This window comes from Xiphophorus hellerii, chromosome 20 (assembly GCF_003331165.1).
Source record: "Xiphophorus hellerii strain 12219 chromosome 20, Xiphophorus_hellerii-4.1, whole genome shotgun sequence".
Taxonomy (NCBI): Eukaryota; Metazoa; Chordata; class Actinopteri; order Cyprinodontiformes; family Poeciliidae; genus Xiphophorus; species Xiphophorus hellerii.
Genome location: NC_045691.1, coordinates 28,655,944 through 28,672,281, shown reverse-complemented (window position 1 = coordinate 28,672,281; position 16,338 = coordinate 28,655,944). Strand labels below are relative to the sequence as shown.

At 36.8% G+C, this 16,338-nt stretch overlaps 1 protein-coding gene across 4 annotated transcripts in view; it reads left to right on the top strand.

Annotated features, from left to right (window-relative positions):
• The window catches only part of slc2a9l2 (solute carrier family 2 member 9, like 2), a 120,900-nt gene that overhangs the window by 30,977 nt on the left and 73,585 nt on the right, over positions 1 to 16,338 (top strand). For all 4 annotated transcript variants that reach the window (XM_032550478.1, XM_032550477.1, XM_032550476.1 and 1 more), the window contains one exon: positions 10,176 to 10,308. In XM_032550478.1, coding sequence (XP_032406369.1) covers positions 10,176 to 10,308 — 133 coding nt within the window. The remainder of the gene's footprint in view (positions 1 to 10,175; positions 10,309 to 16,338) is intronic.

The following is a 16,338-nucleotide window of genomic DNA, read 5'->3' as shown; positions in this document are numbered from 1 at the left end:
ACATCTTCCTTGCGACATTAATGTAAGAGTTGGCCACAAAGGTTTAAATGCCAAGGTCTTTCTAACTGATGAGGTCTCACAGCCCTGCTCTGACTTTTTCAACTCCGCGGCCTCTCAGCAGATCGTTCCAGTTTGGCTTTGACATTCAAGCCCGAGCTGGTGCTGGAGAGAGCGAGAGGGAGAAAACCCATTTCTGCTCACACTTAATTATTTTTCTTCACTTTCCCAGGCTAGCTGCCAACATAGCCCATCAGGCACCTCTGTTGAAAAAAAAAAACTTTTACCCTTCACTTCACAGTACGTGTCTGGGTCTATCTGTCTGTCTTATTTCGTTTAGATAGCACCAGAAATTGTCAGTCACACCTTGTTAACCCAGAGGAAGTGTTACTCTGTCCCTTCACACCTTATTGGCTATTGTAGCAAAAACATTGGGTATGGTCGGTGTTGATTCCGCTTGCCACTGAAAGATTGTCATGACAGGGATCCATCATATGCCCGCTCAGTTATTTGCGTGCTGCATTCTTAGTTTATCTTTTAGGCCCAGAAACAGACATGAGCCTAAGGCACATGAGCTTTGAAAGCCAATCTGTTATGTCATGAGAACAGAGTGCTAATAATCAACAGCTCTCCTCTTGGCACACTTTGTAGACTTTAGATTACCAGTTACTTTTGGCACTGTATTAAAAAAAAATTAACTATGGAATATGTCTTCTGAAATTAATTAACCGTTTTTATAGCTTACAATTATATCTGTTGGTACTTGTTGATGTTCAGTTGCGATCAGTTATGATTGCAAAATAAAAAAATAAAAAAATGCAGTAAAACTAAAATTAAAATGAACTTATATTTCAGTGTTCCCCCAAAAGAGTTCAGAGAGCTTTTGCTTTTCATGATTTCTAGAAATTTACATTTAAAATGTTTTGGACCTGGATCCGTACATGTATATATATATATATACGTACATCTCTTTTCTTCTACTCATCCAAGATCTATTTGGAGTTTTCAATTAGAAAAAATAAGATGTACTATAAATTCAAACTTGTGCATCTACTCCTCCTTTTAAAATTTAGTGAAGTTGTTGTATCATCATTGCACTCTGAAAAAAGAAACACATTTTTAAATGCATCACTGAAGGCCAAAAATAAATGACATTGTTGGCATGACGACTGTATGCAAACTTGTGACCAGGACTGTAGGTACTTATGACCCAGTGAAGATACTTTTATACTATAAATAGGTTTTACTATATTAAAACATAATAATGCGTGCTATCAAGGACACTGTTGAATATTATTGAAAAGTTAATTTATTTTTTTCACACTACGCATATTAATTACACACAGACTGAATTTGAAGCCATTATTTCTATTAAGTATTAGAATTTTCTGCTTGGAGCAAATTAAAACATGACATTTAAGATTAAAATGTTACATCAGACCAATAAAAAAAAAAAAGTCATTTTTATACAGAAATGTACCCTTGATGAAAATCTATGTTTAATCTTACAAACAAGCCATCAGAGCACATTTCAATTTACTGCCATGTACCTGTATAATGTCAGACTCTTGGCTACTTGAAATTCATTCATTTGGGAAAGTGTGTTGAATCTTATTGTCTCAACTACTCTTAGCCTGCCTGGTTTTAATCTAATTAAGGGGTTTTTGACTCTTAATTGTTCATTAACAAAACATTAGGACATGGTGTACACCGTCTGATCAAAAATATTGCCGTCATTCAAATTATGAACAAATATTTTGATATCAGGTCTCTGTTTCGTTATTTGTCTGAAACTGAAGTTGATGTATTTTTGTGAAAATTGAACGCGGCAACATAAGCCTTTAAATCCTCTTTCTGCTTCATGTTTTGTATGGTTTCTAACCTTATGCCACAAATATATGTAATGCACGCTTCCAGCAGAGCATTTGAACCCATTCAAGCATTTAAAATAGGAGTGACAAACACCTTTTCAAGCCAGTGAATCTTGTATGACGCACCTTTTTACATTATGCCAATGTAGAGCCCATGTAGAAGGCTGATGGTTGTGAATAACCCTTTTTCTCTTTCTTGTGCTATATCTTCCTCGGCTGTGCCTTGCCTGTCATTCAGCAGAGCATATTGATTTTTAAAGAACTTATTTTGCTGTGGATCTTTTCTCTGAGAAGAATAGCTGCCACATATTTGTCAGAGGACGTGCTTTTTAAAGTATATATATTTTTTCCTGAAATTATGTGGTTGGATTTCTACTTTTTTTTAATGTCATCCATCTGTCGTCTATACCCGCTTATCCTTGCCGGATAAGGGGGCGACTAACAGTCTATGGATCCATTACAATGCAACACAGAGACTCACAGGAATGTGTGTTGCAAGCACATTATTCATTGCTAATGGCAATTTAGAGAGACCAATTAACCTTACAGTCATGGGTTAGGACTGTGTGACAAAGTCAGGGTAGCCTGAGAAAATCGACGCATTCAGAAAACCCTCAAGCCAGGATTAAAACCCACATCCTTCTGACTGCAAGGCAACAAACAGTGCACCACCAGGCCACTTGCCATATGTGTACAAAGAGTTTAGATGACAAGCAAAGTACATGGTTAAATTTTGCTCTGTTGCAAAATTTGGTTTTTCTCTCACATTTATAGGTTCATTCAAGGTCTGACTTTAAGTTCATCAAATCAAAGACACTTTAAAGTTTGGAACAGGGGACTTTATTACTGAACCAAAAACTAAGTTTGTCGTGATAGGCAATAAATCAATTGAATGCATGACAAATTAAAACAAGCTCGATAATTTCCATTTACAGAATGGTTTGTTTTTCTCGCGTCTCTTGCTCTTTCTACCAAAGACTGGATGATAAAATACCTCAGTCTGGTGCATTTACTTGATCCTTTTTTGAAGAGACAAGTGTCTCTGTAATGTGCATTTTATTTGTTCTTTTGATTGATTTGGATATTTAAAATGTCTTCCAGTTTCAATGCTAAATGTTTGTTAGAGGTTTATTGAGCTCTGAGTGGGTGTACTTGCATTATTTTGCCATTACCATTATATTACTTCACAGTGGTCTCAGAAGAATTTATTGCAATAAGTTCTGGGACAATTTATTGCTCAGCAAAATTTGTTATTGTGACAGAAATACCAAGAACAGAAGATTTGTTTTTAAAAAATGCAATAAAAATGTGGAACTCGTCAGAGTTACAGACTTCTCACACAAATGTGCAGAAACAACCCCTAGATCAGTGGTTCCCAAAGATTTTCTGGGCCCCCCCCTTGGATTACAATAAAATCCCCCCCAAAAATGAAAAAAAAAATAAATAAATCAACTGGGCACACACATCGTTCAACCAGACATAAACCTATACACATATTTTGTTTTCAAACTCCACTGAAGTTTATTTCACACTTCAGGTTGCAACTATAAACCATCTTTACAGTGAAACATTTTTGTGTAGCTGTTTTTATTTTTTAACACGCCCCCCCTGCAATGGCACTGCACCCCCCCAGACTTTGGGAACCACTGGTCTACGTATACGGTGAATCAGCTTTTCAGCATCTGAATGCGTGAATCTTACAGTTCTTACAGGAATGTTCCAGGATTGCTTCTCTGCACCACATGTCCAATAAAGTATTGTGTCAGACATGGTAGGAATGCAGGAAAGGCTCAGACACACAGAGATCAGGGATGGGATGAATTGAGGGCAAAGGTCGGAATCCGTGTCCAGAAAGCAGAAATAAACTTAGAGTCTAACGGGGAAAAAGACAGAACAAAACAGAACCTCAATAGAGCAGAACACAGGTGAGAGGCAGAAGAATAACAAGCAGGGAGAGGTAGACTGTGTAAACTGATTTCTGCCTCACATGCGAGCAAGAAATGGAAACCAAACGACTGAAGCATTACAGACTAGATTCTTAATCTATATATATTGATTTGACCCATGTCACATTTTAAACCATCTTCCTAAATATATTATGGCTGTCACGTGTCTCTCCGAAGCTGCTATGGATTCTGCCATTTCGGACTTAGGCGAGAGATGATATGTGGTAAATGCATCAACATGCTGGGTTGGCCTTTGAACGCGGACTCCATCAGGCTTCCTCTCCATGACGGCTTCTGTTATTGGGAGCTGGTCCAAGATGTCATTCGTTGTCGACTGCCAAATTGTGATAAGCCGTGACAAATGATAATTAATGTAACCTTGGTGCTCAGCGTCTGACCTTTTCCCAGTAGAGAGCATGTTTATTTAGGTTTTGCAGGAGCAGGCCTTTAGCTAGTCTGTCACTAATGGCCCATGGGATTCCAAGGCCATCAGCATGCCTCAGACAAAGACAAAGGTTCAATTTAGCTGCCTTACTGAGCTTTATTTATACTCTGTGTTCTCCATCAGTCTATAGCTTCAGAGAGTTGCGCAAATTGACAAAAAAGGTTGATGGATTGTTTTAGCCTATCGGGGAACTGTTATTCTTGTTCATGCTAAATAGTCAGTACTCTTGGTTTTACACATTGAGATCAATGAAATACATTGAACAGGGTGAGATTCACTTTTTGTGTGACTGAACTTTAAATTGTTGGCTGTGGAAACATGGATGGTGTTGAACATGGCACAAGAGCTTTGCTAAGCTACATTTTCTGATGATTGGTATGTGTGTCCACACACTTTCTTGTCTCTTGTCAAACTCACATTGTCAGTGGACATGAATCGCTCAGTTTTTGACGTGCAGAAGTGCTGCTGGTGAGATTTGATTGGGTTAAGACCTGTGGAAGCTTTCTACAACACCAGTGTATATCCTGGGAGATTGGTTGTCTGCAGTATCCATCATCTTTGCAGCAAGCTTTGCTGCAAAGATCTGAAATCTGATTCATGGAATTAGAATATTGAATAGAGTTTTCTTTTTAATTTTGTCTGATTTTTATGTTGAAAATAACCTTGTTGAAACGTAGAGTAAATATAGAGCATGTGGGGTATAATTAGCATGTTGTCTTACATTGTCTTCGTCCATTCACGGTACTAAACATAGCTAATAAATAAAGAAAATAGCTAAGAAGCTTATTTTAAGGAAAATCCTACTCTGGGCAGTAGCGACTGCTATTGTGGGCAGTGAACTGGCCCCCACTAGCGGGCAATGCTCTGCTAGTGGTTGTGCTAATGTTAATGCACTGCCTTCTGATTTTTACTTCTGCAAAAATAAAACTCAGATGTTCACTTTGTGGCACTTGGTTACCAGAAAACGCGCTTGTCTCTTAGCAACAGATTAACAACAAATATTGTTATTGTTCAAAAAACGTAAGATTTCTTCTGCTCTTTTGAAATACTACTTAACTTACACTACTTAACAAGAATTGTGCAATTGGTAAATTTTTAAGAAAAATGTTACATTTTTTTTTTTTGGTAATTTACAATTTTTTTTAGTATCATTGGTGGTAAATATATTATACAACAGACATTCAACACAAAAGGTCTGATTTATACTTCGTGGCAGTTCGTTACCAAAAAAAAAACCTCATTTCTTAACACCAAGCTAATTATTGTTTATAGAACATAAGTTCTTATGAAATACTGTTTATCAGCTTAGACACAAGAAATTTACAGTTGGTAAATTATGCAAAAGTAAAAATCAGATGTTTACTTTGTGGCACTTGGCTACCACTCATCTCTTAGCAACAGGTTAACAACAAATATTGTTATTGTTCAAAAAATACAAGATTTCTTCTGCTCTTTTGAAATACTACTTATCTTAAACTACATAACAAGAATTATGTTGTTGGTGATTTTTTTCAGAATTTGAAAATGATTTTTTTTTCTTTTGTCATTAGTAGTAAATATATTATAAGACATTCAACACAAAAGATCTGATTTATACTTCATGACAGTGTCATGTTCTGTGTTTTTCTGTGTATTTATTTAGAGTTTTCTGTGTCCCTGAGTCTTCGTGTTGTCCTGTCCTCCCCTTGATTGTTTCCCAGGTGTGTCTCGTTTCTGTGATTACCCTCCTGTGTATTTAGTGTCACCTGTGTCTCTGTCGGGTCCTTGTCTAATGTGCGCTCAGTCCTTCGTGTGTCCATTCGTAATTCAGTTGCTACCGGCGTTGAGCCCTGGCTTCCGCTCAGTCGTGCTGCCTGTGTTTTTTGGACTAGTTTTGGACTAGTCCAAAAAACTACTAAATAATTGACTTTATTTATCATTAAAACAACCATCAATCATCTCACCTGGGTTATCTGCGTCTTCCTCACCACCTCTCACCACCGCAATTCCTGACAGTTCGTTACCAGAAAAAAAAAAACGCTCATCTCTTAACACCAAGCTAATTATTGTTTAGAAAACTTTAGCTATTTTGAAATATTGTTTATCTGCTTAGACACAAGAAATTTACAGTTGGTAAATTTTGCAAAAGTAAAAATCAGATGTTTATTTTGTGGCACTTGGCTACCACTCATCTCTTAGCAACAGGTTAACAACAAATATTGTTATTGTTCAAAAAACATAAGATTTCTTCTGCTCTTTTGAAATACTGTTTGTCTTACACTACTTACTACTTAACAAGAATTGTGCAGTTGGTGAACTTTGCAGGCATTTGCAGGCATCTGAGTTTTTGCATAGCCACTCAAGCCATTGCGTAATGGTAATGCTCAGTAATGCTCTCATATGCATTACTGTAGCATATGAGAGCATTTCATGTTATAGTATAGCCGGCCCCAATGACAAAAAGGTACATGAAGAATTTTCATTATACAGGGGGGCAAAAAAGGACTAATCACCATTAAGTTATTTTCCTTAAATAATGTTATTATTGTCGGACCATTAAAGTGGCATTAAAAGAAAGAAAATCCATTGTAACTATCCCCACCATTCTTTGATTGTACAATTACACTAAAGAAATGACACATTTATTCTTAGTTCCACTCAGTTCATAACTGTAGGGTGTTTTTTCTGTGATTGATGAAGACATAAAGTGCTTTGGGGAGCCCAAATGAGGTTCAAAGGTTAAAGTTATTTTTATGTGTGGATCAGGAAACAAACCTGTTTCATAAAACACACTGAAAATACTCTAAAACATACCATACCTTTACTCTAGGTTTGATAAAACATAAACCTTATGATAAAAGCAGGTCAGTTATTTTTCTTATCAGATTATTTTTTGTAGACATGTTGCTCTTGCTTCTACTCTTCTTGTTGCCGATGGTGACTTCATATTAAACAGACATGCTCCAGATGACAAAAACAATACAAAATTACAATAGACATCATCTGTAATTAACGATAGCAAGTTGTCGTCCCCCTCCTGTAAGGCGTGAGTCCTAGCATATTTGCTTCCAAATAGAAATTGTGCTGCTTTTATGATTCTAAGAATGGGACCACATCACACATCTGCAAGGTCCAGCTGTCAGCTTGTTCCCCTGACAGACCATCAGCAAAATAGGCTTATAGGGAAGGTGACATTCATCACAAACAGCTGCGGGCGGACGGATGATAGTCTTCTCTTCTGATCCCAGCAGATGCACACATAAGATCATCCAAAGACATTTACTAACCAGACTCTCACTTTGCGGACGTTCTGCCGTATAGTTGTGCTCTCCAGCTGTTATTAAAGAAACACAGCTCAGCAGAGATGTTTATCTCCCAGGTAACAGGCAGGGTAATGGGACTGTGGGGAGCTACACGAGCAGGCTTAAGGGAAAACAGACGAGCCATCCGTATAGATATCAATTCAAGTTTTTGCATTTCATGTCATATAGAATACCACATAAAGGGAAAGTTTATTTTCACCTACTTTCTAGTACACTGAAGGAAATGCCTTGTGCAGTGATGTACAGCTACTGTAAGGGTGAGTGGAAGACTTTATCTCCGTTCTGTGGGGTAAAACTTTGTGGAGTTTGTCACAAAGCAGACTCATTACGCAGTTACACGATGCAAAGGTAATTTAATTATGACTGACCCAGTATGAAGGAAAAGCGCGCTTTAGCTAAAATAATTGGATACGCAGCAGATGTGTTCCACCTGACGAATTCATTAGCCCTGTCTAAGCAAGCCGGGTGCTGGGTTTTAAATCGTTTTAAAAGAAGCCATGACTGCAAGAAATTATTTCAATCCGACCAGCTAATTCTCACCAGAAGGCCTTGAATCCTTTTATTGTATTTTGAATAAAGTTTTAAGAACCGCACACCTCTAAGTAAAAAACCAACCAGCTCATAAAATCACTGCAAAGCGATGCTCACTCCTCGTCTCAGCTGATATTTTGAGGGAATACGTTATCATTAGAGTTGATAAGTGGACACATGAAGCCTGCTGCTGTTAAAAAGTGTCACTGGATACCAAAAAGTATGCATCCATCACATACTGTATATCTGACTGTGAAACTTAACACAGAAATCAATGCTGGCAGGGCAGCAAATGTTTAATCACCTCCTGCTGGTATGAAATGGTCTGTTCCTCAGAATCTGAAGCGTTTCTTTAATCTGCCAACATAAATACCATCCACAAGTAGTTAAGTGCACAAAATAACTGGTAGGAGCTGTGTTATTACCAATAGAGACAATCCAACTTTCTCAGTCAGACAATAAAGAATCCTCTTTTATATTTCACCAAATATCTCAGATGGGCATACTTGAGGAACATAATTAATGGCTGTGCTGGAGACAAACATATTTTTCCATGTCTTAGGCTTCTTTTTGTATTTTGTTACTTTTTGTATTTACATATTTTCTCATTCCTGCTTTTGTTTTTAGAATTATGTGTTAGTTTGTGAAGAGTACCAGTCTATTAGTTTTTTTGAGATGGTGAGAGGGCGAGCGGAAAATGTGAAATTACTTCACTTTTCTTCAGATTAGTGCTGGAAGGAAGGCAACAGGCTGGTATGCATCTAGCAGGCAATACAGTGATGTACAGTAGTGGTTACCACTACTCTGTCACACGGTTCAAATCTCTGGTTCTACAGCTGTGATCATTTTAAATTGGCCGGAGGTTTGAAAAGGCAGGACAGTGTCTTGTTCAATGAATTAGGACATGCATTCTGATGAGGCTCATTTATCAGACTACAAGTACATTTCGAAAGCACGTTTTAAATATACATTTCAGCTACATTACGTTTCTGACGGAATTTTGTTTAACATTTGTATTTGTCAATATTTTGGAGAAATACTTTTTTGACATTGAAAGGTTATTTTCAGTCAGAAATGCCTAATTTTGTTGTTGATCATGACTAATAAAAACAATTAAAAAAAGGGTAATGAGTACTTTTAATAGGGTCTGCATTATTTACTTATTGCAATATATGTATTCTGCAGGTTTGAACAACAAGAAGGTGTATTTTGTCGAACAATGTGCCCTTTAACATGTTTAAAGTATGTGCTGCTGTTGTTAAGCTCCCAGTTTGAATATTTCATTTGTAAAGTTGGTCATTAATCAGAAATGTGATTGTAGTAGCCCTGTTTCAAACATCCTGTGTGCCACTGGGTGAGTAAATCTTCATCAGTGCAGACAGGGCCTATGCATTGTGCTGCATGAGATTACGTCAGGTTATTTTTGTTTTGCTTCTGCAATATGTCTTTAGCACTTTGATAAATTTCATACCAACATTTTAATGCAAGAAAGAAAAGATGTTAATTTAACCGTAGCATAACAAAAACGTTGCTATAAGTCAGAATTTAACTGCTCTAGACATTTCAGATAGAATGAATGAAGTTACTGAAATCAATAAAACAAAAATGCAAACCTCCATGTGATGTAAAGACAAACATGTAAAGCTTTGGCCATGATTTGCTGAGATATTTTAGTCTTATCATTTATTCCTTTTATTTTCTTGACATTCTTGACTTTTCCATGTACAGGCAGGCTTTTATCGCTGGCCTTCTACATCTAAAAAGCTCTCTGGTCTTAATTACAAAAGCAGAAACCATTCAACCCACACTCACTTTTCACATCTATGACACAAATGCACACACTTTTAAGTACATATTTTATGCAGCCATTTTTATTAACATATTTTAGAGGACATATGCAGTAGAAACACCGTAAATAACTTTGTCTTTTAATCAAAGCCCACCATGCACGCACTCGTTCGATGGAGTGTTATATAACAGCTGTAACGTCCAGCTGTTCTGCAACATGTCTGCGTTTAATTTGTTGTAGCTCTCCCCTGTCCGAGGCTTTGATGTGACTGTTCTGTTCATGTTCTGACTGCAGGAGTCCAGGTGGAACTACCTGTTTTCCTTCCTGGCGTTTCCAGCAGTGCTGCAGCTGTGTGTCCTACCCTTCCTCCCTGAGAGTCCCCGCTACCTGCTGATGGAGAAGAAGGACGAGGCAGGAGCAGAGAAAGGTAGAGAGCACGCTGTCAAGTAGATTTGCATGATGCACACAAGCATTACATTAAGGGGAGCAGCAGGTATCGCGATCTCATTATGCTTTAATGTACTAAAATGATCGTTTCTCAACCTTATTTCCAAAACTGATGGAAGACAAAAGAGTGAAATATTCACTTTCACATATATCTTTATGACTACACTGAAGAATGCATTTTTTTTTTCATACAGCTTCGTGTGACTCCTGAAGTCTAGCTTTGTATTTTAGGTTCTTTATATTTTATGGAACTATTCAGACACAAATTTCCTTATATTGTAAAACTTTTATTACTATTCATTTCAGCCATCCCAAGTTGTGATTTCTTTTTTTTAAACCCAGTCGTATTGTCTTTTTTAAATTATATATATATATATATATATACTGTATATATACCTAATCTCGACCAATGCTAGAATGAGCTAATCCCCCCACCCACCCCCACAGCTGGCTCATGCATTTGAAAGATTTCTAATTTTATTCTTTGCAAAAAGAGACTCACACTCTACGCATACATGTGAACCATAGCAAAGACTTAGTTTAGCAAACATATGGAAGCATGAAAAGCATTCAGTGCCAGTCAGAAGTTTACATTTAGTCTGTGAATTTTAAATGCTAAAATTAGGTGAAAATTATATTTATTGAGTTCCTCTGGTGCAGTCGGGGTCAAAATTATGAACACAGTTCCACTTACACCTCCTCTAATAGTTTGACAGATATGAGTTGCACCATGACTACATGCAATTTTCATTTCTTAGCAAGCATCTGGCTTTAAAATCTGGCTGTATATTTGACCACACATCAGAAGTGGTAGAGTTCATTTGGGTTGGTTGATTTCTTTGCACCACTTTTAAAAATACCACACACATTCGTAACTGGGTTGAGGTCACGGCCATAGAGACTTAAGTAGGCTGTAACCTTGACTTTACTTCAAGTTACACCATGTTTACCCGTGTAAATGTGACTTTTACCATATTATGCTGTCTTTTCTGATGATGAGGTAGGTCATACAGCTACCAGAATAAGAAACAGTCCAGGAATTAAGTCTGTCTTTCACCAGAGGTTGCTATAACAGTGTCACTGTCCACAGTGAAAAGAACTGAATCAACTGAACTCAAAAAGTGAAGACCAAAAAAGAAGCACCTACTCCAACTTCTTTTCAGATCAACAGTTTAACAGCTGACACTTTAAGAAAACTCCCCAAAGGACAATGATCCCAAATTCATGTAAGACTGGTCAGGTGGTAAACAGATGTCCTTAATGTCTGCAGAAACTAAGCATGTCCATGTGGGTAGTGACTTGGTATTTACAGCAAGGCAAATATAAACCTACTAAAAAGCAAAAATAGCAAATATAAAACACAGAAGCTGCATTTTATGCCAGTCTACATGAAACCATAATTTACACAACAATAAAATGCTGCACAAAAGACATTTTATAACTGGCTGCTTATCCAGTTAACATAAAATTAAGTGGCAAGTTTTTATTTTGTACAATCAATTTCTCCATTTCACGAGTAAATTTTCTTTTCTGGTATTACTAAGAAAGGTCTTTACTGAAAATGGATTTCTGGATTTATATTGCAAATAAAATCTGTTCTCAGAAAATCTCGTTTAATATTTAACATGTTTTATGGTCCATTGCACTTTCTTTTATTAATCTCATTGAGATTTTAAATCTACCTGGTGGTTAAATAAAGTTTATATACATACAAAATTTTCTAGTGACATCTTTGAGGAGCCTGTCGCCTCTGACGAGATGCCATATGCTGATTTGCATGTATAATAAAGAACACATAATGTCAACATGGAACTGCTGGAGACTACATTTACAGAGATGTGCTGTGAATGAAATTTTTTTTGTTCAGATCTTATGGCACGAGGGTGCAAACAAATATTTTTCAAAATGTAACAGGGATATGTCCCCCTTCGCACAAAACTATTGCGACGTCCATTGCTAAATATAGACTAAATTAAGTTACATTCATATCATCATTCATTTGCTCTGACCGTGATCCTCTGTCGCCACGTCACATTTGTTTTGTTACTCTACTGCAACCTCGCCAGAAACTAATGAAATGTTTACGGTGCTTTCTGATGCAACTTCCTCTAACTTTTAAGCACTTGAGATCTGTTTTAGGTTTTATATACTTTGGATTTTTTAAAAGTCAGAAAGTCCATCTTTCTCTTTGTAGGTATTTCCAGCTTTCTAAATGTGTACTTATCAAAGTCCTAAAGTGAAGCAGTCACATGATTTCTTCTCGCAGCTCATGTGCTCCAGAAGCATATAGGGGAAACGGGACTTTGATCAGTTTTGTCTCCTGGGTTATTTGCCTTCTTTGATGTCCGTGTCTATACATTATAAAAGGAAACTCTCGCATGGATCGCCTTCGCTCTTCGTAACTTTGAACGTTACGGTTGTGTCATTTCAACATAATACGGTTATCTCAGTGAGAAAAAACTTATCTTGAAGGTTCAGAATTAACATAAGGACATATGGTAAGCTGAATTATTTCAGTAGTTTTGCAGTTCATCAAGTGCAATTTCTGCCATCTTTATTTACTTACTACACTCATTCATTATGTGCTCATTTATTTCTTCATTTTGAAGACATTACTCAATGTTAGAATCGCCCTGTCTTGTATCACTGTGGGATAGTGAGAAACGTCATTTCGATTCCCTTGTATGTCTGGACATGTAAGAGGAATTGACAATAAAGCTGATTGATTGATTGAAAATCTCTACTATTTAGAATTGAGGAAGAGTTGAATTAAAAATAAAGACTTTAAATGTGGATTTAGAAAATGTTTCTCAGTATTCATAAGAATTCTTCAGCTCCTAACCCGATAACAAAGATATGGACAATACAAAGAGAGGAATAAGCAGGTATTCACTTGGTCATTACAAAGTAAAGAAAAAACAAAAAAAACTACATAGTTTCATTTATTTTGAAATTCACCATTAACATACTTTAATCTATTCTTTTATTTTTCTTAGGGTATGAATGTCCATTAGTCATGTTTGCAGGCCAGTAAAGGAACTCAGAGTTTTTAAAATTAAATAACTCTGCCGTAGCTACTTTGAACTATGGCAGAGAACCCAGCTGAAACCTGCAAGAAACAAGGAAAACCAAAAGCTTAAATTTAGGCCTAAGGACAAGTGGTACAGGTTTGGAAACAGTATAACTAATATCGACGCAGGGTTAGAGGTGCTTTTGATGTTATTGATTTAATAAGAAAATGTTTATTACATTTGTCGACTCTGACTTTGGGAGAAAAGCATATCTGATTTAGACTTGGGAAAAAATGACATCTCTGTGTTACAAAAATGAATCCTAGCATTTACTGGAAATCAATCTAAAACTTCAATACCAAAAGTAAAGCATTTTGGGTCTAATTAGTTGTGTAGGCTGCTTTGGGCTGGAGCTAAGTCAAATTCTGTAGCTGCAGATCTGCTTTGGAACAGACGATCAAGACTTTTATGTAAAAAAAAATTGAAATAAGGAAGGAATTGTTGATTAATAATGCAATCTTATTGACAGAGCTCCTCCATTTACTTTGGAAAGCGTAATCCTTTGAACGTTCTAAAACCTTTCTCCCTTGGAATTAACGACATTGGTTGCAACTCAGTGGAGCATGTTTATTTATACCGCCCTCACCCATTGTGCCATTTGTGTTTCATTGCTTCCATCACCAAATAGATTATTCCAGCCTGGAGTTATTTCAGCATATTTGAATTGAAGGAATGTGCTCTTTGTCCTTTTGAAAAGAAAAAAGAATTTGGAATGAGAACTAAATAATTCCAGAAACACCGTACATGAAGATGGCTCTCACTGAAATACTTCAGTTTTCTTTCTTAACACTCAAGCTCGAAGGTTTTCTTCTAGTGTGAGAAGAAAACCTTCAAGCTTGCTTCTGTGTTGTGATTTATTTTTTTCTCATAAAAAATTAATCACTGGAAATGACTATCTATAATTTAAGGACATCTAGCTTGACACCCTATCATCATTACCAGCCAACATTTTGCTGGCACCAGCCTGGATTCCCATGCTGTAGTTGGCATTTGTTTCTGCGCCGCGGATGAGGGACTTGTTGTCAACGCTCACAGATCTTGCTGACGGACTCCGTGGTGTCCCATTATCATCACAGAGTGCGAGACAGGAACAGCATGTTCTCTTGCTGCCCAAGTTGTTTTCCTGTCAGGCCACATAGCTGCCGTGGTCCTGACCACCGAGTAATGCTCTCAGAGTTTAAACATGAGTGCAAATCTACATTAAAGTCGGTCAAGGAAATTGGCATCGCTGTTTTTCCCAATTAATTTCACAGTGCTTGCTTTTTGTTGTCCTTCTGATATTTTGGTTTTACCAATGCAAAAGTGTTTACAGTTTTGACTAATTTTTGATTCAGTTTGAATGTTTAGCAGTGCTGCAGGCTAAAATGCTGCTCAACATTCGATTCATTTTCACCAATACAATAAATCAATGTAAATATGTTGTCACATACGTACATCTGTGGGAAAAATTAAAAGTCCACTTAAAACGATCAGTTTCTCTGATTCTACATTTTATAGGTATATGTTTGAATAAAATGATCATTGTTATTTTATTCTATAAACTACTGACAACATTTATTTGGAAAAAATGCAAAATGGTCAAAATAGCAAAAAAAGATACAAATAATGCCACCCCCTGCCGGACAGTCAAACCCCATGTCCACTTCGCTTCCTCCAAAGAAACTGCCATCATCCCGGGCAGCGCTCGCAGCAAGAGAAACTTCAAGCCTTGTGATAAAGCCTGTTTTCTGGCCTGTTTTTTAAGAGACTCATTCCGGCCTGTTTTTTAAGAGACTCAACATCAATCTTGAGAACGGCATCATAAATGACTGTAGCATGCCGAACTCAGATCACATGAGATGAGTGAGCACTTGAAGCACAGCTGGGACAATCTACCTGAAACTGTTGCTGCTTGTGAGCAGCGGCTTTTATTGTATATATATAAATACAGTATGTATGTATTTACAATAAATATATAAGAAAACAAGTTCATATTCATTTAGAAACAACAATACTAATATTTTAACTCAAGAAGAGTTCAGAGATCAATATTTGGTGGAAAAGCCAAGAGGTTTTCAATGGGGTTCAGTGCAGTGGGCTCTTCATTTCTTTCTGAGCTGTACATGGCATTATTCTTTCAGTTTTCAGCCCTCAAAGATGATTATATGTGCAGTATTTTTCTTGAACACATTCCTGTCACAACTGACAAAAGGAAGAAATAGATTTATGCTACAATACACAAAACTGTACGGTTTACGCTTTTTGGTATTTTTGCTGGGGTTACAGACTTTTTGTGCATGATACAAATCTTTAACGTAGGTTGGTAGAAATTTGACCAAGTCGGGTCTCTTGCGCCACTACATATTTTGCAACAAAGATCATAGATTGGACAGCTGGGTACTGCCGGCTTTCCTTTCTCTGGGGAAAACAAGAGACCGTCAAACCATTACCTTACACCCTAATTGATTCCTACTAGTAGAATGAAACAATCTGATATTTTTGTACATTGTGAAGCTCTGCTTTTTATAATAATTGTGTTAAATTTGTGAATATTTAATATGTTACTCTGCACTCTTAATCTATTGCTAATTTCTCAAAGTACAAACTCATTATACCAGCTAAAAAAAAAAAAAAATCAGTTACCCGAAACTTTGAATATCTTTGTTATTCTAACCAGCTACTGGTGTTGATTGAAAACAATCGCCACCTTAATACATAAATCAATTTATTCCGACTGTCTAAATTGTTGAACTTTTCTCCACCTTCTCATTATGTATTTAAATTACAATACAGGATAATTAGAAGGTTGTTAAGTCTGTAGGATTATTTTAAACCTCTTTGTTGAGTGACATCAGTTCATCTTATGAATTCAGCGTGGAGCCTGACTGTCCTCCTGTGAGGGGGAAAAAAAACACCGTGCCCAACAAACATCAATATCATGTCATTGACATGGACAGCCC